At 36.3% G+C, this 26,812-nt stretch overlaps 2 protein-coding genes and 2 long non-coding RNA genes across 4 annotated transcripts in view; 2 read left to right on the top strand and 2 right to left on the bottom strand.

The window, feature by feature from the left end:
• Window positions 1-13,335: 13,335 nt before the first annotated feature.
• On the bottom strand, window positions 13,336-14,921 carry MED31 (mediator complex subunit 31). Its single transcript, XM_077444875.1, has 3 exons — window positions 14,839-14,921; window positions 14,665-14,754; window positions 13,336-14,593 (listed from the first exon to the last, which is right to left on the bottom strand). The coding sequence occupies exons 1-3, from the start codon at window positions 14,849-14,851 to the stop codon at window positions 14,148-14,150; spliced, it is 549 nt and encodes a 182-aa protein (XP_077301001.1). The 5' UTR covers window positions 14,852-14,921; the 3' UTR covers window positions 13,336-14,147.
• A 3,159-nt stretch (window positions 14,922-18,080) lies between these two features.
• On the top strand, window positions 18,081-19,889 carry Snap29 (Synaptosomal-associated protein 29kDa). The gene is made up of 2 exons (XM_077435626.1): window positions 18,081-18,130; window positions 18,257-19,889. The coding sequence occupies exon 2, from the start codon at window positions 18,268-18,270 to the stop codon at window positions 19,045-19,047; it is 780 nt and encodes a 259-aa protein (XP_077291752.1). The 5' UTR covers window positions 18,081-18,130; window positions 18,257-18,267; the 3' UTR covers window positions 19,048-19,889.
• Window positions 19,890-21,353: 1,464 nt separating this feature from the next.
• On the top strand, window positions 21,354-22,556 carry LOC143915325 (uncharacterized). The gene is made up of 3 exons (XR_013260899.1): window positions 21,354-22,104; window positions 22,151-22,228; window positions 22,379-22,556. It is a non-coding gene; the product is annotated as an uncharacterized LOC143915325 (long non-coding RNA).
• A 1,152-nt stretch (window positions 22,557-23,708) lies between these two features.
• The window catches only part of LOC143915323 (uncharacterized), a 226,791-nt gene continuing 223,687 nt past the window's right edge, over window positions 23,709-26,812 (bottom strand). Inside the window, exons 2-4 of the long non-coding RNA XR_013260897.1 lie at window positions 24,850-25,462; window positions 23,932-24,763; window positions 23,709-23,737 (exon numbers count right to left, since the gene is read on the bottom strand). This is a non-coding gene — a long non-coding RNA (uncharacterized LOC143915323). The remainder of the gene's footprint in view (window positions 23,738-23,931; window positions 24,764-24,849; window positions 25,463-26,812) is intronic.

Genomic DNA, 26,812 nt, shown 5'->3' with positions numbered 1-26,812 from the left:
GGTGGTGGTTTATGTTTAGCACCGAGAGGCTACCGGGTTCGATTCCGTGCTAATCTGCTGGTCAGACTTGAATATTTGTGATCCAAGTCAATCGTTTCTTATTAGAGTTTGCCGATTTATCTGATTTAATTGTTGAAACGGTTCCTCCATCAAATTGACAAAAATCAGCTACTCGCTGTCACAAATATCTGAATTTGATTCATGTACAATATGTAAAAACTTATGCACATGTCTAAATCCGTAGATGTCTCTATGGATTAATTAATTTTTAATTTTGTGTTCTTCAGCCTCTCCAAATACAGCGATTTATGTAATAAAGCATGCTGAAATGTTTGTAATTAATTATCTAGGAAGGCGCATTGAGGTCTACCTGTTAGACCTTCCTGGTATTATATCTACATATATAAAATAAAATAAAATAAAAATAAGGACATTTGACAAAAAAAATCAACCGCAGTGCTCGTTTTTCAATTTAATCGTAGTATTTCCAGAATATCGATTGAGTATTGTAAAACAATGAAAAGTTATGAATATGGTGACGTATAGATGTATTTATTGTATTTTTTTTCCATAAAATATTTCGGTTGTGAGTTTCATTGATCTGGGAATCTTATTCTACGCGAATTTCAATGTTGGATGGCACATTGATGATATTTGCTCAAGAGCTAAAAACATGATGGGTTTTATACTGCGTGCAAGTAAACCTTTCCAGAATGCATTAGTACTCTGTATACTATATGATTCGCTAGTACGAGTTCAGTTCGATTATATGGAGCCATAGTGTCCATTGTTTAAGAATCGAAAGAGTACAAAGGAGGTTTCTCAGATTAATCTACATAATAGTTTACAGTCGCTATTCTTGGCTCTATCCTAGTGCTGTCCTGCTGGGAGTAATAGGTTATAATTCTCTCGAGTCACGACGTAGAGTATATTGAGTATATTGGGGAATCATTTCTATAAATTACTGTTTGGTTTGGTGAGCAATCCTCAAATTCTTATATAATTGAGCTTCAATATTCCCAGACAACTCAGACACATTACATACCACAATTTATTCTCCTCACCTGAGGCACGTACCAATTTGATGGTTTCGTCGCCTGTTGCCAGGGGCATCAAGCTCCTCATCCAGATTCTATTAGCTTGGATTTGTTTAATATAAAATATACTGATTTGGTTGAAGAATTGTTTAATTTCAGATCTTAACGTGTTCTATTATTGTATTTGTTTTATATTTATGTTAGTTTTGTTTTTTTAGTTATATTTTATTTTATTTTCATCTTATTGTATACTTTTTTGTTAAGCCATAGTGACGACTCGGAACTACTCTGTAATGTCACTATGGCAAAATTGTAATGAATAAATAAATTTTGCGCAAGGCACATGAGATGCTAGTTACTGCACTGCATAAATATAAATTATACAAATGTTAGCTAAAAGATTGGAAAAATAAATTATGTATCCGCGTATAGGAAGATTTTTTTTTTGAAACCCGTTGTTACGGAAATTGGACGACACCACTGTGTACACTGTACAAATAATATATGTATACGCGAATGCAAAATTGTTTGCTAATCGTACGTATAAAATTAAATTAAGTTGAATTGAATCGGTCATTCACATATGTATGTATGTATGTATAATAAATTTAATATTCAACTGTTTGCACGGTTAGAAAGTGATGATTTTTTATGAATAAGCCTTTTTTTCTGGGTTAACCGTTTTAAAATAAATATGGTTATATGAGTCCAGAAGCAATCCAGGTCAAGCTTTATTACCACATAAATATATAATTTTGTGTTATATGAAATTCAGTTAATGCAAACTCAGTTCATGGTTGAATGTATTTTTTTTATTTTATTTAGTGCTAAAATACTACGTACATATAATAAATAATTTGTATGACTTAGTTAGTTGTAGTATTCAGTTACACGGAAATTTTTTTTTTTTATAATAATAAAAAACTATCGAGTTATAATAATAAGGAATTTACTTTGGGCTATTAGTATATGTACTAAGGAAACCAAAACGTCCAAACTTCAATGTATTCAAAATAATGATGATGTATTGTCAATATATACATAATATGCAGAGTAGGCACATATTGCATCCTTAGGGCCTGGCCGCACCGTGCGACTTGCGAGCGACTTGGTTGAGGGCGACCAGACCAATGCATGCAGGTAGATGGGACATGCCACACCCGTCAACTTGTTTGTCGCACACATTTCCATACATTTGTTCGTGTCGTGCAACTAGTCGGCCGACAAAGTTGCACGGTGCGGCCCGGCCCTTAGACCTTAAATGTATCAATTTCACAATTTGGTTATGTATTAATGGTTTTCCCTTCCTGGTTTCATAAAATATCAGAGCATGTTGGTATGGTTGTCACCCCCACCCTACCCTTTGATCAGGAGTCTCTGGACTTCAATTAATCGTATCCAAGCTCCGGATTTGAGTGTTATTTTTCCGGTGTGTAGTAAATCCCCCATAAAATTATAAAATAAATAAAATTGTATATATTCGAAATTCACAACTTGTATGTAAAGCGCAAAAAGAACTAAATAGGTGTGGCATATCTCGTATACGAAATATTTGGCGATATATCAAGTAAAAAAAATGTTACTGAAGCGAAGAAGGTATACTTATGTACAGCCAGCAGTATGGCTCGGTGGTTGCGTTTATGTTAAGCACCGAGAGGTGCACCGAAAGGTTCGATCCCGTGCTAATCTGCTGGTGAGACTTGGATATTTGTGACTCCAAGTCGATTGTTTCTCATCATAGTTTGCCAATTTATCTGATTTCATTGTTGAAACGGTTCTTCCATCAAATTGGCAAAAATCATCCTACTCGCTATGTCACAAATATCTGAGTTTGATTTATGTACAATATGTAAAAATTTTATTACAAGTCTAAATCTACGTGGCTACGAAGTGGCAACCCTACATGTTGATAACTTTTAAAAATAGTGTCCCATTTTTATACAATGCAATACATACACTAGTATAAGTGAAAAGCTAAAAGAACTTATTTTAAAAGATAGTTGATGAATTACTGGGATCAATTATGAAGTTATGTAATTATAATGAAACTAAATAAGAGGCAAAATTTTTCCTTAATAGTAATCGTAAGTGAAAGTAAGAAGAGGTTAGTAAAACAAAAAAATAGTAATACATACAATCAACGGAAGTAACCTTTATAATGTGTACTGTTGTTTATTGCCATTAACTTTAACGAGTTCACTTTTATATTATGCATACAGTAGTTTTCAATGAAAGGCTTCCAGCCACCAAAAAGGGACAAAAACAGATATAACTTTTTTTTGCGTGTCGGACACTTGGGTAAATAAACTTTTACGTTGAAATAGGATTCCTTTCTTTCATTTTTGTCTCAGTTGACCGTTGATTTCTGAAGCTTTAACATCGTTTGAAGTACATGTGAACATGCCAAGCGCGAAAAAATCACTAATTTTGACTTTGGCACCAGAAAAATTTAGTCCTCATCATATCGCGGAAAAAATAGGATGCAGTCATACCTGCGTACTCAAATTTATCAAGAAATTTGGAAGTTCAGCGTCCCTGGAAAGGAAACAAGGATCAGGAAAACCCAGACAGACCGACTCATCTGAGGATCAACTTTTGAATGGACTCTGTCTACAAGACCGATTTAAAAGTGCTGCGAAAATTAAATCGGAGTTCATTGGAGCCACTGGAAAAGAAATCAGTGTCGAAACTGTATGTCGTTGGCTTCGAGAATTCAGTTTAGTCGTGAGGATACCAGCGAAAAAACCGTTATTGACGAAAAAAGCGCATCTGCAACGACTAAATTGGGCCAGAAAAATTATTACTGGAAATCGGACTGGAGACTTGTCATCTTCTCAGACGAAAGCAAGTTCAATTTATACGGGTCCGATGGCATCCCCTACGTCAGACGAAGATTAGGTGAACGTTTGAGTGACGAGTGTATTCAATCGACAGTGAAATATCCCCCATGCCAGATGGTCTGGGGATGTATTTCTTTCCATGGGGCCAGTTCATTGGCCATTATTGATGGACCAGTGAATGCAGAAACTTATAAAAATATTATGAACAACACTTGTTTCCAGAAATGGAAATGCACTACGCACGGGAATCCGAATGCATTTTCCAAGATGATTCTGCACCGTGTCACCGTGCCAAAACTATGACTAATATTTTTTTCTATTGCCAAATAAATCTAGAAATAAAATTAAAAATATGTGATTATTTCTTTATCTAAAATTGTAGGTGAAGAATTTTATCTCGGAAAGTGGTATTTCGCCCTTGGAATGGCCGGGTAACAGCCCTGATTTGAACCCGATTGAGAATCTGTGGGCTATAATGGGTTCTAAAATTAACATAAAAAATCTTAAAATAAAAAGAATTGATAGAAACAATAAAAAAATGTAAGGTACATTGAAATAACGGATGAGTACTTGCAAAATTTAATACAATCGATGCCTTGAATGGTTAAGGCAGTATTAAAAAGAAAGGGGGTATCATCCAAGAAATAAAATAATTGTTATTTGTAGTCACTATTAAAATAGATAGAATGCAAACAGACACCGGGAATCTAACCTTGGATGGAGAGGTGATAGAAAGAGTAAAAAGATTCAAATACCTGGGTACCTGGCTGAATGAAGAGATGGACCCAGATGAAGATCTAAGAATCCGCATCGAGATGGCTAGAACAGCATTTGTAAAAATGAAGGCGGCGCTTACAAACAAGCATCTCAATCTTCATACGCGGTTGAGATTCGCGAAGAGCTACGTCTGGACAGTATTACTACACGGATGTGAGACGTGGACTCTGAAAACCAAGATGATCAGCCGCATTGAAGCTTTTGAGATGTGGGTCTATAGGCGTATGCTGAAGATTCCGTGGACCAAAAAGATATCAAACGAAGCTGTCCTCGGCATGATGGGGAGAGGCAGGGAACTTGTTTCTGTCATCAAGCGGAGAAAGATGGAGTACCTCGGACACATGATACGGGGTCCAAAATACGAATTTCTCCGTTTGATAACAATGGGGAAAATAGAAAGAAAAAAATGGATTGGCAGGAAAAAGTTATCTTGGCTTCGAAACATGCGCATGTGGACCGATATGAGCGCCGAAGAGCTATTCCGAGCCGCTGAAGACCGATGCGGATATATTCAAATAATCGACGAGGTGGTCGCCAACGTCCGGATGCGGACAAGGCATTAACAAGAAGAAGATTAAAATAAATAAAATGCTATTTTTAGTTTTTTAATTAATAAGTTAATTTCACGAAAAAAAAACTTTTTTCATCACACTGCCAAATCTTCTCATATATTACTGATTCCTAATAATTTGAATAACATGGTAGTTTAATTTAAATTTCATTGTATTGCTACTTGATATTATGTCGAATATTATAAACTTCATTTCAATAAACAAAAAAAAATAAAATAAAAAAAACATATATAACATCTTAAAACAAGGTAATATTGATATTTTCAAGCTGGAAATCTTTCATTGAAAACTACTGTATATGTATGTACATATGTATTTATATATTAACGATATATACATATATAATTTCGAAAGAAACTTTGTAACTATGTATGTATGTAAGTATGTAAGGTTTGTTGGTAACATCGAAAACAAAGTTTCTTTGACGACGATTCGATATGGTTTCGATTCGATACATATTTTTTTCGATTCAAATAAATTAAAAAAAAAAACAAATTAATATTTACTATTAGATTCGCCATGTTTAAGCCGTTTATATTACAAATGCTGAGCGAAGCCGGGTAAAACAATTAGTTAACGATATTATGGATATTTAAAAATTACTAATGAGAGTTCAATATATCCAAAGGCACATTAAATATTTAATGATTTCACTAACAAGTAAAATTGGTTAGTGCAGATGATCGGTAGCTTCTTGATAATATATGTGGTGAATTTCTCGAAGACTCAAGTTGAAGATCATTCTGAAAACAGAGCCGGTTGCATATTTTCAGGTCACATCATCAGAAATAAGTAATTCATGATTTAAAGCGACGACATGCGATAGACCAGTGGTCGCCAACCTACGGTCCGCGGGCCAGACCCGACCCGCGAGAGAGTTTCACCCGGCCCAAGAAAAATATTGACCTGATTTTTAAAAAGTAATTTAAAATGTAAAATTTTTAAGATCACTTTTGTGTTTCAATTTTTCCAAATCCATTTGATATTGATATCAACGATTTTGAAGAAGATTTTCAATTAGAATTAATCGATCTTCAAGCGAATGATGGTTTGAAGTCAATATTTAAAAATGAAACGTTAATTAAATTTAATGTACATATTATATATGTATATTGGAGGAGTCTGGTTATCTAAAAATAAAAGCATTTTCTAGAAAATTCATATTAATTTTGGGTATCAGGTACAGACGTTTTCCAAAATTAAATATTTTTTTTTTTTTTTATTTTTATTTTTATTTTATTTTATTTTATTTTATTTTACGGTCAAGAAAAAATTGACCATTTTACATGTTGGAAATAGAGAAAGAAAAAGAAAAAAAAATTAAAATGAAATATAAAAGAAAAATACACATACATTCATATACTACAAAATAAATTACATTATATTAAAAAAATATTTAAATAAAATAGATTTCATGTTATATTTACTAACAATGAATAAATCGACCATGGATAATTCGTTTCCAACTCTGTGCAGTCTCAACATAGCTGAGTTCAATGAGTAATTAGTGGTAAACCTGGGCATATCAAAAAGATGGTTACATCTAATTGATCTACCCGGCACATGGAAGCACACTAAACTCACCAAGTCAGAGCATTTAATAGTGCCATTAAGAAGACCACACAGAACTGAAATATCGTTAATTTTCCTTCTGTCATATAATTTTAGCAAATTAAGTTTCCTATAAATAATAACGTTACTGACATAGTGATTATGACTTTTAAAAAATTTAAATTTGATGAATCTAGTGAACTTTATTTGCACTGACTCTATTATGTTAATTTGTTTCATTAAATAAGGAGACCAAATGGTAGAATTGTACTCTAATTGGTTTCTAACCAGAGTGGTGTATAAAATTTTAATCGTATTTACATTTTTGAAGTGAGTACTATTTCTTATTAAGAAACCAAGTGTTTTGATGGCATTTTTTGTGATAAAATTTATATGAGAATTAAAAGTTAATTTGTCGTCAAAAATAACTCCTAGATCTTTAATTAGCGATGATGATGGTAATGATTCATTATTTATATGATAATTATAAATAATTTTGTTATTTGACCTACTGAACCTGACAACAGAACACTTCTTAATGTTTAAATATAATTTATTAAAAGAACACCAATCGTTTAATGAGTTTAAATTAGTTTGTAAAGTAGCACAATCGTTAGTGTCTTTTATACATTTAAATATTTTTAAATCGTCTGCAAATAAGAGCACTTTAACATCATTAAATATATTTATAATATCATTTATAAAAATATTGAATAGGACTGGTCCCATGTGAGATCCTTGGGGAACGCCACTAGTTGGATTAAAGGAGTAAGATTTAGAATGGCCGATTTTAACTAATAATGATCTATTGGACAAATAGCTCCGAAACCAGTTTAGTAATACACCGCTGATTCCGATACTGTTTAGTTTATATAATAAAATCTCAATATCAACTTTGTCAAATGCTTTACTGAAATCAGTGTAAATTGAGTCAACTTGCAATTTAACATATAAGGCACTAGAAATAAAATTTTCATATAATAATAAATTGGATAAGGTAGATCTACCAGAAGTAAAACCATGTTGTTGTGGAATAATAATGTTATTAATGAAAGGAATAAATTCGTCTAATACTAAACTTTCAAAAAGTTTTGGAATAGTTGATAGTTGACAGATGGCTCTATAGTTCATTACATTATGTTTATCCCCATTTTTATGGAGAGGCATTAAATAGCCAGACTTCCAAGAATTGGGAAATATACCAGTGGAAATAGATTGATTAAAGAGATTAAAAAGAGGATAAGTTAATACATTGGCACAATTCTTGATAAAAATTGGGGGTATGTTGTCAGGACCCGCAGATTTAGATATATCTAAGGCATTTATTTTGTTAATTAATTTTTGAATAGATATATTTATAGAATGTAAAGGTGAAATCAGGACATTATTATTTACAATGCTATAATTAGAATTATTGTTGTTGTTTTTGACATAGATCGATTTGAAAAAATCAGCAAAAAGATTGACTGAATCATTAGTATTGTCAACAAATTTACCGTTAAGTTGAATGTTTTCTGGTATATATGTTTTATTGTTGTTTAATTCTTTAGTAAATGACCAAAAATATTTGGAATTTGAATCAATGAATGATTCTGTTTTTTTAATATAAAGTTTAAAACATTTGGATATATGTAGTTTACACAAAGCTCTTAGTTTTTTGAATTCAATATATATGTGTGTAGAGTTATAAATTTTGAATAATTTGTGCACACTTTTTTTTTTATGTATTAGGTTTTTTAATTCGGGACTAAACCATTTTGGAAAAAAATGCAACTTATTTTTATATTGAGGAACATGGTTGTATATACAAGAGATTAATAATTCATTCAGCATAATGACTTTTGATTCAAAGTTAATGTTATCGTTTAAGAACGACCAATTAGTGACATTTAATTGGTTCATGATTTCGTTATAATCGGCTCTGTGAAAATCAAAAATATTTTGCTGAATTAAAGGTAGATTAGTAGATTTATTTAAAGTAATAATAATATCTAGGGGTGGATGATGGCCATCCACTGGAGATAGAACATCATGAGATTTCATAACGTTAGTGTTTTTGAAATTGGAAAAAACTAAATCTAAGACACGATCATTCAAGTTGGAAATAGTATTAAATTGTTTAAGACCTAAATTTAAAGATAAATTTATAATTTCTTGATGAATTGGAGAATTTTCATTCATTTCAAGGTTTTGCCAGTCCAAATTTGGTAGATTAAAATCACCAGTTATTAAGAATTTTGAATCAGGATATTTTAATCTGATTGTTTCAATATTATTTATAAAATTATTATATACACTAATGTCAGAGGATGGAGGGATGTAAACACAACCGAATATGCACTTTACATTGAAAATTTTGGTTGATATAAATATTTGTTCGATGGAATTGTTTGTGTTGATGATGACAGATGATGAATGAACTTTTTTAATAAGAATTGCCACGCCACCGCCTCGAGTCTTCGTACTGGTGTTTATGTTTCTATCATATCTATACATATTGTATGTATGAAAGTTAAGTTCGGAGTCATTTATAAGGTTGTTTAGCCACGTTTCTGTTAATAATATGATGTCATATGCGGAAGCAGCTATAGCATTTTTAAGGAATTGTATTTTAGATATAATGCTTCTGACATTTTGGTAATATATTGTTAGTTTTTTGTACTATTTTTATTTATTATTTTAGGCACTCCATTAAAATATTTTATTATTAAGTCACTTTCACCTTTGTCTTTTCTGGTATTCATTTCGTTCCACAAATTGTTTATATGTAGTCTTTGCATGTACGTTAGGTCATTTTTTATTTTAATTCCTAATTTGGGTCCTTTTCTAAGTAATGATATTGCTGTTTGCTGTACATCGAGTTTAACTTTTAGGGGCCTTGGCTTCGTACCTTGTTTTAATCCGATTCTATGAGCGGTGAATTTGTGGTTAGGTAGCTCGGCTTTTGACAATAAATTTGCGATTACATTATTGTCGTCATTATTACCTGTTTCAGTAATGTCAAATATGATAACATTGTTTTTTCTATTTTTTCTTTCTTCCATTTCACTATATATAAATATATATATATAAATATCTATTATCTATATATAAATATATATAAATAATATATAAATATCTTAAATTAAAAAAATCGATCACCCTTAACCAATCGGCATCTGGATTTTTTTTTACAAATCGGAACGTCAAATTTGAAACCAGACATTATAAAAAATTAGTTTCTCAAAACAAGTGCAAACATCCCACTAATTAAAATCTTAACATATCTTAGTTCCATCAATAATTATTTTGTATTATATTTATAATATTGTTGTACCCGTTGACATATCATCGCATGGGTGTTGGCATATTAAGTTATTAAATAAAAAAAATTAAAATAAATGTGTCGTTGGTTATGTGTTCGGTCCCCATGCGGTCGAATTTTTTTCAAGTACCTTTTAAATATATTTAATTTAATATTTATATTTAATAGTTTAATACGAAAAAAAGGTAAAAACTACCTTCCTACATACATGTAAACAATATAAACACCAATAGAAAAATTTATTAGTTAATTAAATAAATTTTCAATAGATGACGATAAATTCTCTGCCATGCTGAAACATTAGAAGCGATCAGTGTATGTAGAAGTTTTTGATTCCAGTAAGATTTTTTTCATCCGGCCCTCCATAAATTTCAAAATTCTGAACCAGCCCATTTCCCAAAAACGCTGGGGTCCCCTGCGATAGACCATTATTGAATCTCAAAAGAGGTTCTCGATTGCACGAAATGTGAATTCTCACGAGACTAGACGATCACCGTTTCAACCGATCCATTGTCTTTTAATTAATCGGATAAACACCAATGCATCGACCCACTGTCATGATGAATATGTGTTAATGGAGCGTTTATCCATAAAATGTAGACACTCCGTGAAAAAATTATGAAATCGTACGTCGTTAAATTGCATTCGTTGCAATCGGAGACTGGGTGAAGTGATTTCGAATTGATATAGCCTTAAAGGCAGTCATCTTGGTTTTCCAAGAGGTTCATCAGCCGGATTTCAACCAGTCAGGCACGTAACTACTATGCCACACAGGCATGCGGTGCATGCAGGCTTTTTAGATTTAGGTTTTTCAATAAACAAACTCTTGAAGTCTTTAATTCAAGTTATAACTTTGTTAAGAAGTGATCTTAATACAACAACGTCTATTTAACAGTTTTCGGATTTGTTGATTTCAAAACATAATTCTATCGAAAGTGAATTATTTGAAGTGTACACGGCCTTTTCGTTTTTTTTTTTTCACTTTGCCGGTTACTATTGCTAGTGTTGAATGAACTTTAAGTAAATAAAAACAATACCATTTTAAAAAAAACTTTTGGATCTTGGCAGTATATTTCGGGAAGTTTATAGAACCAGACACGCATTTGAGCAGTTTAATTTGTCTGATAAGATCTAAAAATTCCATTGTCGAGTGGCGATAATTGGGTGTAGCCCTTTGCACATGACCGTGTTTCTTTGACACCAAATTACCTACATTTTTCCTGAGACCTAGAACAACTAATGTTAATCTCAGCTCTACGAAAGTACTTGTTGTCCAATCTTGTAATACGATCGTAAAAATCAAGTTCACCGATTTACTTGAAAACCTGTATTTCGAGTCGGTATAAAGGGCAACCTCAAAATCTGCATTGCTCTCTTTCGAAGACCGCATATTAGGTGAAAGTACAAGTACCTTGATACGATTTTTAATTGGTATCAAAGTCAAAACTTCAAATCGATCATCAGATGAATGATTATCGGCATTATATCTGTTCGTACGAATGTACATACATACATACTCTGAAACTTCTGCTCATCCTGCTTCACGCTACGTATAAGTGGATCAGAATCTTTAAATATTAATAACTCCGTTTGGACTTTGATTAATTGAAACGGCAACGGAAGTGGTTTCGTATATTTCCAACGGACTTGTTAAAAATTTGACCGTAAAATAAAGTTGCGCAAGTTGTTCCCGTTTTCTCGTGTTCAATGCACGTATGTACATACATATGTATGTATGTATGTACAATATACATACATTCATACATATGTATATACATACGCATAGATATTTTCGAAAAAATTTACTCGTTTGGTTTTTCCGGAAATACCAATTGCAATTAACTGTAAAACACTATAAGGATTCCGCTGCTTGAAAATCGTTACCTTATGATCAATTGGATTTACATACTTTCTTTGTTGAATTAACCAAAACTATTGATGTATGTATGTATGTAATATCCAGAATATTGAATTTTGTTGTAAATATACCATGGCTGTGGAGTCCACGTAAGTAAATTCACAAATAAATTTAAATTCAAGAATTTCTGGATGAAAATCGTGAATTTAAATTATATAATGTATATAATATTGCTATTCTGTGAGTCTGTATATCTGAGATAACGCTCACCGTACTATAATAGTCGTTTCGATTCGACATACATATGTACGTCACAGCTAAAATATTGCCAACAAAACTTACAATATAATATACGAATATAATAACGAAAGAAAATAACTTCTATATATACTGTTTGCTACCAAAGTCTCGGAGCATTTAGCGCCATCTATTGAAAATTTATTTAATTAATTATTTTTTTCTATTGTTTATATGTAGGTAGGTAGGGAGTTATTATCTTTTTTTCATATTAAACAATTAAATATAAATACTTAATTATATATGTATATTTAATATGGAGAGTGTTTGCAAATGAACAAAAGTCTGTCCATGTAACTTTCACATTGAGGAGGAAGAGGAAGGCAGAGGAGGCAAGATACCTGGACCGCAGGTTGACCTGGAGGAAGCGCATCTGGACCAAAAGGAAGCAACTAAACTTCAAGTTCAGGAAGCACTACTGGCTAATTGGAAGGAATTCAAATCTGAACACGGAGAACAAACTCTTGGTTTATAAGGCCATCCTCAAACCAATAAGGATAAAAAAAAAGATTAAATTTTATAAACCGGAAGTGGGAGTTTTTCCTCTTAGAAAGGTCAAAAATGTTACTCTGTCCACACCCCTGAACGTATCAATCTGAAACTTTATATTTGTATTTTTATGTACTATTTTTTATGTAACTGAAACGCTTACGTCAGAGTCAGAGTCAAATCATAAGGTAAAGCCTGAGTTGGAGTCGGTAAATTTTGAAGTGACTTCATAGCCGTGAAATATACTAATCCTATTGTCTCCCAGATTTGTGTACAAAAAAAAATCTAACAATAGTGTTGATTGTTTTGAGCAACGTCATATATTTATGTACATATGCACATCTGTAACAGATCAAATTATCTGCATTATTTATTTATTTTTAAAGAAGAATTGGTGATAGTTTCATATTTTATTATATTAAGTAATTAAAAATAATATCATGGTTAAGACCAATTTATTATCAATAATATATCATTTTCTTTATATAACTGACGTTTATATCATTTTTTTCTAAATGAAAGTCAGTTATTCAACAAGGATATTAAGTAGGAAAAATTTTATATCGGACGAATTGATGAGGGAAGTTCGAGTTTGAAAAAAAAACATAATAAAACGTTATAAAATTAAAAAATATATTCTTTTTCTCAACATCAAAACAATAATACAATTACAAAATAAACACAGTTTTACACACGAGAGTCCCATTCAGTGGGAAGAGGCATGTAATTTTCGAAAATCTATTTCCCAAATTCGACACACTAAACCAGAATTTGTACTAGATTTTTTACAAACAACAACAAAAGTTATTTAAGCAGTTTTGAATAAGAAAACTGTATGTTATTTTTTAAATGGTGTTATAACTACTTACAGAATTTGCAATAAAATACTTTTATCCGCTTAATATGCCCTCCTCCCCCCTCCCCCTTGCATCACTGATCATATTAGCAAAGCAATATTGCTTCAGGAAAAAACAATAAATATACATTATACTGATATTTTTTAAGTACTAAAATATTTATCAATCTACATAATATGCCGTTATTTTGAGATTCAGTTTAGTAAATTGAAACGTTTTCATTTACAGTTTTTAAATTCTCGTATAATTAACTGCATTGTAAAAATTTTCACGATTATTTCTATGGAAAGCTTAAGGTTTAGTTAATGTAAGTGTCTTTTCAGTAGAGATATTAAAAAATAATAGTTAACTAAATATGCAGCACACGTTTTTTAAAGTTGCAAAATTCAATGTAAATAATACACATTCAACTACATATCAAATATTTGTACATGCATTTTTTTATAATCATTTGAAACACACGATTAATAAATGCTCAAGTTCGTTCATAATTCATATCGTTTAACAATGCCGTACAATTTTTGGTGTATATTGACTATTGGAGATTTATGATAGTATATCATTTTTAAGGAACTTTTTGACCCATAGGAATATTATTAGAACCCAAGCCATTAGTTTGAGTCACTTGCGTGATATTGCTCTGCGTATTATTGCTATTCATTTGTGCGCTATTGTTGATAATACTGTTTGTGTTAGCGGAGGAGCCGACATTAGAAGACGTTTGCGTACTGCTATCCGGATTCATTTGTATTGTTCCGTTGTTCATCGTGAACATTCTGTTCCTTCGTCTGGTGTAGTGTTGCCAAAGAAGGATGGCTTGATCGTCAATGAATTTACAACACTGTGCGTTGACGGCCTCCCTTCGGAAATGTTCAAACTGCAAAAGATCGAGGAAGTAAAGGCACATTGGATATTTCAGGTATCTTGCATACTCCGGTTGCTTCCAATAAAGAAGGTGCTTGAGGTAGTTTATAAATTTTTGTTCTTTGAAATAGCCACGCTGAGCCAGAACTGAAAGATAAAAAGGTTTGTAATTACATCACTATCCAATGATAATCTTTATGTGTGCTCTTGAAACTTACAATGGATATAGTTGGGGTTAGCCAGACACTGTACGAACTCTAATTCTACTTGGAAGCGCAATCGATTTTGATCTTCTGTTTCCACATACACTAGAAATAAATTCAAATACGATTACATGAAAATTTTATAACCAACCATAAATAAACAACAGTTTTATTTTGAAAAACAGTTACCTTTGGAAGACATAATGTCGAACCAGACCAAGCTGGCGACTGTCAGGCACTGAACTACTTGATAGTTGGTACTGACGCATTTTCTAGACAATAACCTTCAATCATACGTCCATACCCATCGTTTTATTTCATTTTTTTCATTGTAAGATTAGAGTCATATTAAAATCTCGGGACAACGTATCATCACCTCGATTCATCGTAATCAAAAATATTACGATAAATTTTAACCTAAATTTAACCCAACCCAAACTAGCGTGCGTTAGCTTAGGTTTTTGTTTTGCGGATCTTATCTTTATCTTTTAATAATTGTACATTTAAATACATGTAGAATCGATTTTAAATATATTTCGAAATACACTCTTGTTTTTGGGGTAAATGGATTATTTCGCAAAAAGCGATCTCGCGCACGAAAATCGCTGCCACAAAAATCTGGCACTTGAGTTCTCGTTAGTACAATATTTTGCGTGGATTACTTTCGATTGATAGATTATTTGGGTGCCAGATGTTCCGTGGTCGAGATTTTAATGACGTGCGCGAGCTTTTTGCGGAATCATCAAACCTGTTTTTGGTTGGAGTGCTGCAGTTCCGCAGTTCCTATGGACAAGTCGCCCCTGCTAGTATGTACCTATATTTAAAAATGGCCAAATATTAAATGGCCAGTATTTTAATTGATTTTGGTATGTATATATGTAAATCAGTTTTCGGTCACTATTTTATTAAAATGGTCTGTATTATATTATTAAATGTCAGTATAAATAACAAATGGACAGCATAAAATAAATTGGTAAAAGTGCATTCGGGGGTTAACAATAGAGACCCCCGAATTGGCCTAACAGGACTCAGTAAGTGGCTGGTAGAATTCTCAGAACCTGAGAGCGTGAGAGCATGAAACTCACTTAAAACTGCACGTGCCTAAACAATGGATAAATACATGGATCTGGGAAGCTGTGGTGGGCAAATGCCCTTTAAAAGGAGGTACACTTGGTACAGCGATCATTCTGGAACGAGCGCTGGCTGCGTGTGGACCTCCTAAATCATTCAAAATAAATGCTGTGAAGAGACTTTGGCCTTTCACTTGGATCTTCAACCCACCCCTACGCAACAATATTTACTTTTCGTATTTATATACTGACAAAAAAAGTTTTTTAAAAACAAACCTCTTTTTTAGTTTTGTATATAATATTAAGATATATAAATTATTATTTTGAATAAAAATACCAATAATTTTATTTTACTACCACCATCTATGTTTTTATACTACCGCCATATATGTATAAAACTAAAGACTATATAGACGTCACCCATATTTCAAATTTGCAAACTTCAAACGCGTCTTTACACATTCAGCCCGGCGCATGATTTCATACATTTGCCCGTGTGACGGCACTGTCACGCGTATCAGCACCCAATTACGCGTGACAGCATTAAATCACTTTATATTGTAGGAATCTCGTCGTCGTCATCGTCATCGAAACCTTCGAGAATATTCCGCAACAACAAACTACATTCCCGAAACCCAGACGACATGCACCTGCAGTCATTATATTAAACTCAGGCGGAACGCCCCTACCAGTCGAGTGGAACCAAAACGGTCGAAACACGCCGCCACCATTAAAATACATCGAGCGGAAAGGCGCCAAGCATTCCAGAAAATTCGACGCCTCGACGAAAACAAAATTCCTCTCGTACGCGTCAATAACCACTTCCATCAAGCATTCCAGAAAATTCGACGCCTCGACGAAAACAAAATTCCTTTCGTACGCATCAATAAACTAAATGCTCGTACGACCACTTCCATCAAGCATTCCAGAAAATTCGACGCCTCGACGAAAACAAAATTCCTCTCGTACGCGTCAATAACCACTTCCATCAAGCATTCCAGAAAATTCGACGCCTCGACGAAAACAAAATTCCTTTCGTACGCGTCAATAACCACTTCCACCAAGCATTCCAAAAACACTATAAAAGGAGGTACAACCCAAACAACGCCAGTCGACCCACAACAGCAAGCGTCGACACACAGCACCAGACCAGTCGACCCACAGCAGCAAGCGTCGACATACAGCTCCTGACCAGCCACCACTACACTACGCGGACTTGGAAGATCAACCAGCCGGACGAGCCAGCAACACACTGCCGTATCCAGAGACCTTCCGAACATAGCCGAACACCGAGCCAGCAACACACTGCCGCATCCAGAGACCTTCTGAACATAGCTGAATGCCGAGCCAGCGACACTCTACCATATCCAGAGACCGCTGAACGACATACTTTTGCCCACAAATACCATACCTTTGTACAACCATAGGCAAACAATAAAACTTTATAAAACTAGCACAACAGTGTTTCGTTAGGCCGGGATACGGTCAACACACATGTACCCCGCCTACATTGGTACTACCCCGACGTGATCTACGCAACCTTCTGATCATCCAACAGCGCTGTCAACACATCGCTACCCCGCCTACATTGGTGACCCCATCTTTGAACCACACAACAGTGTTTCGTTAGGCCGGGATACGGTCAACACATCGTACCCCGCCTACATTGGTGGTTTGTTGACTGCTTTGAAGGCTGCGTGGCTCTTAGTCGGGGGTCACCAGTTATGGGGATCTAGTCTTGTTGTGAAGGTCTTCTTCACCACCAGTCCGCCATGTATTATAGACAGGTTCGTCTGTGTTCGGTATTAAATACAGCTATGTTGAATATGGTATTTATTTGGTAGTAACACGTATACAATATAATGAGTTGTCCCTAAATCTATAGAGCTTTATAGGAATTTTAGTGTTGGGGTGCTCAATGAAGTGAAACCGTAAAATTATAGTCTGCTATAGCACTATCCGCGTGGCCACCGGTGGTATACGCCGGGTTGAACGTGTTAAACGATATTTTATCTCTATCGTAATGGCGGAGGATCTATTTACTTATATTTATGACCAAAATGAGCAATATGGCAAAGTATGAAAACGATCGGATAAGAGGCAAATTTTTTCCTGAATTTAAATCGTAAAGGAGGTTTGTAATAATAATAATAAAAATAGACTAAAATACTCATCAGTAAAATACAAACCTTTAAAAATGCCGTACGATGATCTGAAGGTGATTTATGATAAAGAATATTCTTGTTTTCAGATAATATCTTCAACTGAAAGTAGTTTTCCCTCTAATTTGTGAGCCACCTCAAAATACAGTGTTGACTAATTAATTTAATGTAAATGGTCGGAATTGTACGTATCGGAACCACTCATGACAGTCATCGTCTGGTATGATTGCCAGTGTTGGGTGAATTGAGGTCTGTCGCATTTACCGCACAGTTTTCGTCACAGTTTTGGCAGCTGTTTTTCGATCTACCTACATAATTCAAGTCAATTATTTTGATTGCAATTTCATTAAACTTGTATACATCTTTTGGCTGCAGGATCCAGAACCATGTCGGGCCACCACTATATAGGTGGGTCGGGGTCTTTGTTCGACGAACCCGACGTGGATGACGAAACGTTCTTGAGGAATGCACGTCCGCGTCCATCGCAAGGTCAAGGTGACAGATCGTTAGACTCCATGGCGGCGATTGACGCCCAACGCCAGACGCTGCTGGAGCGTCGTCTCGAGATCGAACAAAGAACTTTGGACTCGTCGTCACGCAGTGTCGGTATACTCAGAGATTCCGAGAAGATAGGAATCGCGACTGCTGAAGAATTGATGAGACAGCGGGAACAACTCGAGAACTCGAGCAAACGCCTCGACGAGATCAACGCCAACCTTCGCTTCAGTCAGAAACACATAAACGGAATTAAATCCGTGTTCAGTAGTCTCAAGAATTACATATCCGGAAAGAACGAGTCCCTTCCGAAAATCGCTCCTACGCCCAACGAAGCTCGACCCGGCGAAAGCTCTCTATCTGAAGTTCTGCACAATCGTCCGACTCGTGATCTGTACGATGATCATCCGTCGACTCGTCTCCGCGGTCTGGATAGTGGTAACCAGCGTCAGGGCGAATCGTCGGGTAGTAAAAAAATGAACGAGTTGCTAGAAGCCAACCTCGACGAGATGGTATCTTCGATATCCCGTCTCAAAGGACTCGCCACCAACTTAGGTGAAGAAATCGAGTCGCAAAATGATCTGATTGAAGATATTCATGACAAAGTCGAAGGAGCTGATCTGACGATCAACAGGCAAAATAAACAGATGAACAAAATCTTAGGGAAATAATAATAGTGTATATTTTGCTTAATCGAAGCGTGCTTAACTATCACGTAAAGTTTTAGTTATAGTTCAATTATTAACGATATGTATTTGACGATGAACTTGAATCATTCCGTATCAAAAATGTGTATTAAAGGTTTCTATCTTCAGTATAATTTTTAGGTCAATGTCGTTGATCAGTACATATGTCAAATTAAATTGTATGTAGTATGTATTGATAAACATACTATTAAAAATAATTACTGTACAATAATTGTAAACAAGATAATTTAATACTAAACTCGAAAGTATTGAAGTAAGTAAACAATAATCTACATTTACATAATTCTTTGTTGCACATATGTGTACTCTTATTTGTATAGCAACAGGGTATCAAATTATTCAAGAAGAATTTTATACACGCGTACATTCATAAACACTTAAATAATATAATTGTTATTTGTGATTTTAAGATGTAATTCGATCGATTGTTATGTGAAAATGTTTATAATAATAATTGTACTAAGACATTCTGATGAACTGATATCTTGTGCGGATGATTGTTATCGTTATATTTAAATTAATTTTAATCGATTTTTATTACATGCGAAAACTTCTCAAAAAAAGTTTTTATTCATTCATGTACGTATAATATATTATGAACTATTCATAATCATAATCATTGTGTTACTTTATAAATAACCACAATGTGTATCTATATATGTATATATATATTTATTCCATTTAATTACAATTTGTTTATATTGTAATATTTTGTTGTTTTCTTGTGTACATGTTTTACAGTATGGTAAATAATATATATGCACAGACTGCAGTTTATATAAACGATCATTTATTAATAACAAGTTATTTAAGTTTTTTTTTTCTATACCTTTTCAATACATTATTTTTTACTGTTAATATTTACAGCTATTTTGTTGGAAAGCTGACAACTATAATACATATTGAATGATATCACTGAGCAACAAAAAATCACATTCTTTACTTACCGGAGAGGAGGCTAATCAATCTTCAATAAGTTTGACTCGCTGAATTCGAATATGATAATGGTTTTTGTTGGCTTCTTCTCGTTTATGAGATAAGAGCGTTTAAAAAAATGCGCAGATTTTATAGATTTTTGACTTGTGGTCATTAACTAAAACTATATTTTTGTTGTGCCAAAAGTGAGTATTAAAATCATAGTCAGGTGTTTTTTCTATTGATTGAAATTAAAATACGTATTATTAATTATATATCGAATTTTAAGTCAAAAATATTTTTTTTCTCAAGTTATGTATTTATTGGACCAGTTCTATATTTCAGTACGTTTACAAGGGTTGGTTTTCAATTTCAATATTTTTTTTATTTTGTCTGAACGTATTAATTCAAGCGGTTAATATTGTAAATTACAATTTTAAATGTTCTAGGCTGCACGCTCATCGCTCGTAAGGGATCTTGAGCGAGTGAGATGAAGTGATGCGCTCTCCATTCTTATCTCGCTCTTGCTTCATCCATACGGTCACAAACAACAGCATTTTTTAAGTAAAATATATTAATAATTACAACGAGCATAGAAATTTGGATGTAAATAAGATGACATACCACAAATCTTTACACAATTCGCAAATAAAAAAATTGGTTTTAGATGGTACGTCAGCACACAATGTGTGGCACTACTTTGTACATAATTGACATCAAATCTAATGTTCTCCCAAAGAGCTTGAGGAACTATATATTTTTTGGGAGCCAGAAGCCATTCCATTTGTTTACATCTTTGACTGCTTTATAATATTTGGGTTCGGTGATTACTGGTCACAAATTACTCGTCACAAAGTCACTAAAATCTCTATAACGGAACATCTGGCAGCCGAAAAGTCCATCATACTAACGATAACTATCATAGTAACGAGAACTTGAGTGCCAAATATTGTGTATTCGCGATTTTCATGGCAAAAATTGTCTTTGTGACCACCCCAATGTGACGAATAGTCCAATTACCAATATTTGCTAGTAGTTACTAGGCATCCTGAAAAAATAAAATGTGACCAAATTTACATAAATGTTAATTTATGTAAATTAACGCGAAAACGATAATCTTTGTCACTAAAATCGCGAATACGGGTTATCTGGCACTCGAGTTCTCGTTAGTATGGCATTTCACGTGGGTAAATCTCGATGGATGGAATTTTTGGTTGCCATTTGTTCCGTGATCGAGATTTTTGTGACGTGCGCGAGATTTTTTTGTGCGGAATTATCACCGAACCGTTTTCTATATATTTGTAGGCGGGGTACATGTTTGTTGACCGTATCCCGGCCTAACGAAACACTGTTGTGCTAGTTTTATAAAGTTTTATTGTTTGCCTATGGTTGTACAAAGGTATGGTATTTGTGGGCAAAAGTATGTCGTTCAGCGGTCTCTGGATATGGTAGAGTGTCACTGGCTCGGCATTCAGCTATGTTCAGAAGGTCTCTGGATGCGGCAGTGTGTTGCTGGCTCGGTGTTCGGCTATGTTCGGAAGGTCTCTGGATACGGCAGTGTGTTGCTGGCTCGTCCGGCTGGTTGATCTTCCAAGTCCGCGTAGTGTAGTGGTGGCTGGTCAGGAGCTGTATGTCGACGCTTGCTGCTGTGGGTCGACTGGCGTTGTTTGGGTTGTACCTCCTTTTATAGTGTTTCTGGAATCACCTGATCGATGGTGGTGGTTTGTTGATGCGTAAGAGAGGAATGCACTTTTGTCGAGGCATAGAATTTTCTGGAACGATTGGCGCCGTTCCGCTCGATGTATTTTAATGGTGGCGGCGTGTTTCGACCGTTTTGGTTCCACTCGACTGGTAGGGGCGTTCCGCTTGAGTTTAATATAATGACTGCAGGTGTATGTCGTCTGGGTTTCGTTCCGCTCGATGTAGTTTTTTGTTGCGGAATATTCTCGAATGTTTCGATGACGATGACGATGACGAGATTCCTACATATTTATTTTGGAAACTTTATAGTTTCATAAAATGTAATCATTCAAAAGATAAACCATTTAAAAAAAATGAATATTAAAAAATAACAGAAAAAAATAAGTAATAATAACATTGATAACAGTAGTACTAATGATAGTAGTAAAAAATAATAATAATAATAATGTAGATTACAATTATATTTTTAGGCAGCGCGAGAATGGTTCGGTGATTACAAGTCAAATGTGAACCGGTCACAGGACAACCGGTCGCTCTAGATCGGTCACACGTGATCACCCGTCACACCCTAAAATCGGTCAACCAGTTTTGTCGTGACCGATTTTAGGATGTGACCAGTTTTAGTGTGACGGGTGATCACGTGTGACCGATCTAGAGCGACCGGTTGTCCTGTGACTAGTACTCCGTTTACCTAATAATTATGTATATTTCTATTCCCCAACTACATGATTATTAAAATATTTGGGTAATAGATTCTTATCTAGCTTATGTACAAATTCTTCTAACATTCTTACGTTTCCTCACATTCAAAATTGTACGCATTGCTCTATTCTGCACTTTATCAATATACAATCCACTAAATAGATTGAGCACTGTAGCGCAATATACAGTATGAGGTCGTACAATACAATTATAGGTCTGTTCATACCTAATCGGCACGTATCGACTTCAGCAGGTATCCGGCCGTACGAAAAGTATTCTTTGGTACATTTTGTATGGGTATGTTCATTTCAACCGTCACGTTTACGCCACGGCAGGCTTACAGCAGTACCCGACATTTCCTGTACATACTGTAGGAATCTCGTCGTCGTCATCGTCATCGAAACCTTCGAGAATATTCCGCAACAACAAAATACATCGAGCGGAACAGCATCAAGCATTCCAGAAAATTCGACGCCTCGACGAAAACAAAATTCCTCTCGTACGCGTCAATAACCACTTCCATCAAGCATTCCAGAAAATTCGACGCCTCGACGAAAACAAAATTCCTTTCGTACGCATCAATAAACTAAATGTTCGTACGACCACTTCCATCAAGCATTCCAGAAAATTCGACGCCTCGACGAAAACAAAATTCCTCTCGTACGCGTCAATAACCACTTCCACCAAGCATTCCAAAAACACTATAAAAGGAGGTACAACCCAAACAAGACCAGTCGACCCACAACAGCAAGCGTCGACACACAGCACCAGACCAGTCGACCCACAGCAGCAAGCGTCGACACACAGCAGCAGACCAGTCAACATACAGCTCCTGACCAGCCACCACTACACTACGCGGACTTGGAAGATCAACCAGCCGGACGAGCCAGCAACACACTGCCGTATCCAGAGACCTTCCGTACATAGCTGAATGCTGAGCCAGCGACACTCTACCATATCCAGAGACCGCTGAACGACATACTTTTGCCCACAAATACCATACCTTTGTACAACCATAGGCAAACAATAAAACTTTATAAAACTAGCACAACAGTGTTTCGTTAGGCCGGGATACGGTCAACACACATGTAACCCGCCTACATTGGTACTACTCCGACGTGATCTACGCAACCTTCTGATCATCCAACAGCGCTGTCAACACATCGCTACCCCGCCTACATTGGTGACCCCATCTTTGAACCACACAACAGTGTTTCGTTAGGCCGGGATACGGTCAACACATCGCTACCCCGCCTACATTGGTGACCCCATCTTTGAACTACGCAGCCTTCATAGCAGTCAACAGCGCAGTCAACATCGCAGCCCACAGCGCAGCCTACATAGCAGCCTACATCGCAGCCTTCATAGCTGTCAACAGCGCAGTCAACACGGCAGCCCACAGTGCAGCCTCCACAACAACCAACAGCCGCCACGACAGCAGTCAACAGCGCAGACAACATAGCAGCCCACAGCGCAGCCTTCATAGCAGCCCACATCGCAGCCTACATAGCAGCCCACATCGCAGCCTACATAGCAGCCCACAGCGCAGCCTACATAGCAGCCCACATCGCAGCCTACATAGCAGCCCACATCGCAGCCTACATAGCAGCCTACATAGCAACCGCAGACTTCACGCAACCGCAGCCTTCAACGCAGTCTACAACGCAACCCTCAACGCAGACTTCAAACGCAGTCCGCTACATGTCCCCACAACTAGTGACCATGTCAAACAACTCCGCAGCTTTCGCCACAACAAGACGCAACCCGGAGACAACAACCAAATGGATCCACTACTGTTGATCCGCCAGCACCGCTCATCACACCTTCGATGATTCATCACCTCGATGAGCCCATGCAGGACGCCGCAGCCTGCACAACAGCACCGTCCAGACCGTCACAAACCTTCACTACCATTGTAACGACCGAAACAGTAACATGGTGTGAAAGTACATATGGACCAGCTACCAACACAACCCGCTGTTGAGTCAACCCACTCCAGCACAACCGGTGAAACAAATCGCCACTAAGCCAACTAGCTCCAACACAACACAGCCGCTGTCGAGACAACTAACTCCAGCACAACCAACGAAGACCAGCACTCAACGCACTTCGTCAACCAACGTTCTTCACGCAAGATCCGCTGTCGAGACAAATAACTCCAGCACAACCAACGAAGACCAGCACTCAACGCACTTCGTCAACCAACGTTCTTCACGCAAGATCCGCTGTCGAGACAACTAACTCCAGCACAACCAACGAAGACCAGCACTCAACGCACTTCGTCAACCAACGTTCTTCACGCAAGATCCGCTGTCGAGACAACTAACTCCAGCACAACCAACGAAGACCAGCACTCAACGCACTTCGTCAAACAACGTTCTTCACGCAAGACCCGCTGCCGAGACAACCAACTCCAGCACAACCAACGAAGACCAGCACTCAACGCACTTCGTCAACCAACGTTCTTCACGCAAGACCCGCTGTCGAGACAACTAACTCCAGCACAACCAACGAAGACCAGCACTCAACGCACTTCGTCAACCAACGTTCTTCACGCAAGATCCGCTGTCGAGACAACTAACTCCAGCACAACCAACGAAGACTAGCACTCAACGCACTTCGTCAACCAACGTTCTTCACGCAAGACCCGCTGCCGAGACAACTAACTCCAGCACAACCAGCAAAACAGTCACGCGAATGACTCCACGCAGAACACAGCAGCCTGCACAACAGCACCATCCAAGCCATCACAAACCTTCACTACCAACGCAGCTCGCCCAAAATAAGCAACCTGGTAGAGAACAAGACTTGGACCGGCATGCAACACAAGACCCGCTGTTGAGACAACTTTCTCCAGCACAACCGGACAAACAACGACGCCATCGAGTCAATAGACTCCAACACATCAAGATTCCCACAAAATCACACACATCGCTAACACTCACCGGAGAGCCATGTAGGAATCTCGTCGTCGTCATCGTCATCGAAACCTTCGAGAATATTCCGCAACAACAAAATACATCGAGCGGAACAGCATCAAGCATTCCAGAAAATTCGACGCCTCGACGAAAACAAAATTCCTCTCGTACGCGTCAATAACCACTTCCATCAAGCATTCCAGAAAATTCGACGCCTCGACGAAAACAAAATTCCTTTCGTACGCATCAATAAACTAAATGTTCGTACGACCACTTCCATCAAGCATTCCAGAAAATTCGACGCCTCGACGAAAACAAAATTCCTCTCGTACGCGTCAATAACCACTTCCACCAAGCATTCCAAAAACACTATAAAAGGAGGTACAACCCAAACAAGACCAGTCGACCCACAACAGCAAGCGTCGACACACAGCACCAGACCAGTCGACCCACAGCAGCAAGCGTCGACACACAGCAGCAGACCAGTCAACATACAGCTCCTGACCAGCCACCACTACACTACGCGGACTTGGAAGATCAACCAGCCGGACGAGCCAGCAACACACTGCCGTATCCAGAGACCTTCCGTACATAGCTGAATGCTGAGCCAGCGACACTCTACCATATCCAGAGACCGCTGAACGACATACTTTTGCCCACAAATACCATACCTTTGTACAACCATAGGCAAACAATAAAACTTTATAAAACTAGCACAACAGTGTTTCGTTAGGCCGGGATACGGTCAACACACATGTAACCCGCCTACATTGGTACTACTCCGACGTGATCTACGCAACCTTCTGATCATCCAACAGCGCTGTCAACACATCGCTACCCCGCCTACATTGGTGACCCCATCTTTGAACCACACAACAGTGTTTCGTTAGGCCGGGATACGGTCAACACATCGTACCCCGCCTACAATACCTTACAGCAACATTCATCAACGTATCGTATCCGTCTTTTTGGCCATCGTGGAGATATACACGCGAATTACGTGCCATGAGTCTGCCGCTTTGTTGTTTTGGACCAATTATCGATAGTGACAGTTGACAGATGTTCAATCTTTCGACATGGTTTTGGCGCTGACAATGACTTTTTGACAATGCTTCCTTGAATTTTGTAGATTTTTTGGTGATTTGTGTTTTTATTTTATCCAGTATTGTTTCAAATTGGTATCGGTTCATACGGAAATATTAAAAAAAAATTGTCCATCATCCACAAGTTCCTTATAGTGTCCAAAACTCTGCTTCGGTTTTTCTATTTTTTAACATGAGATGGATATCAAAACGCCTCCGTGCTTTTTTATTGCCTTCTTGAGCTTCTTCTTCCAACAAAAACGCGATTATACATAATTTTTCGTTCGATAAACACCGAAACATTTTTGCTTGATTTGTATTCTGACTTGTATTCTGACGCGTAGCTACGATTGCACGTGTATGCATTCATATTGTAAGTACTCGACAATACGACGTAAGCAATATTGCACC

The sequence above is a fragment of the Arctopsyche grandis genome, chromosome 1 (assembly GCF_051622035.1).
Source record: "Arctopsyche grandis isolate Sample6627 chromosome 1, ASM5162203v2, whole genome shotgun sequence".
Taxonomy (NCBI): Eukaryota; Metazoa; Arthropoda; class Insecta; order Trichoptera; family Hydropsychidae; genus Arctopsyche; species Arctopsyche grandis.
The sequence above is the reverse complement of the archived record's forward strand: the minus strand, read 5'-3'. Positions and strand labels throughout refer to the sequence as shown.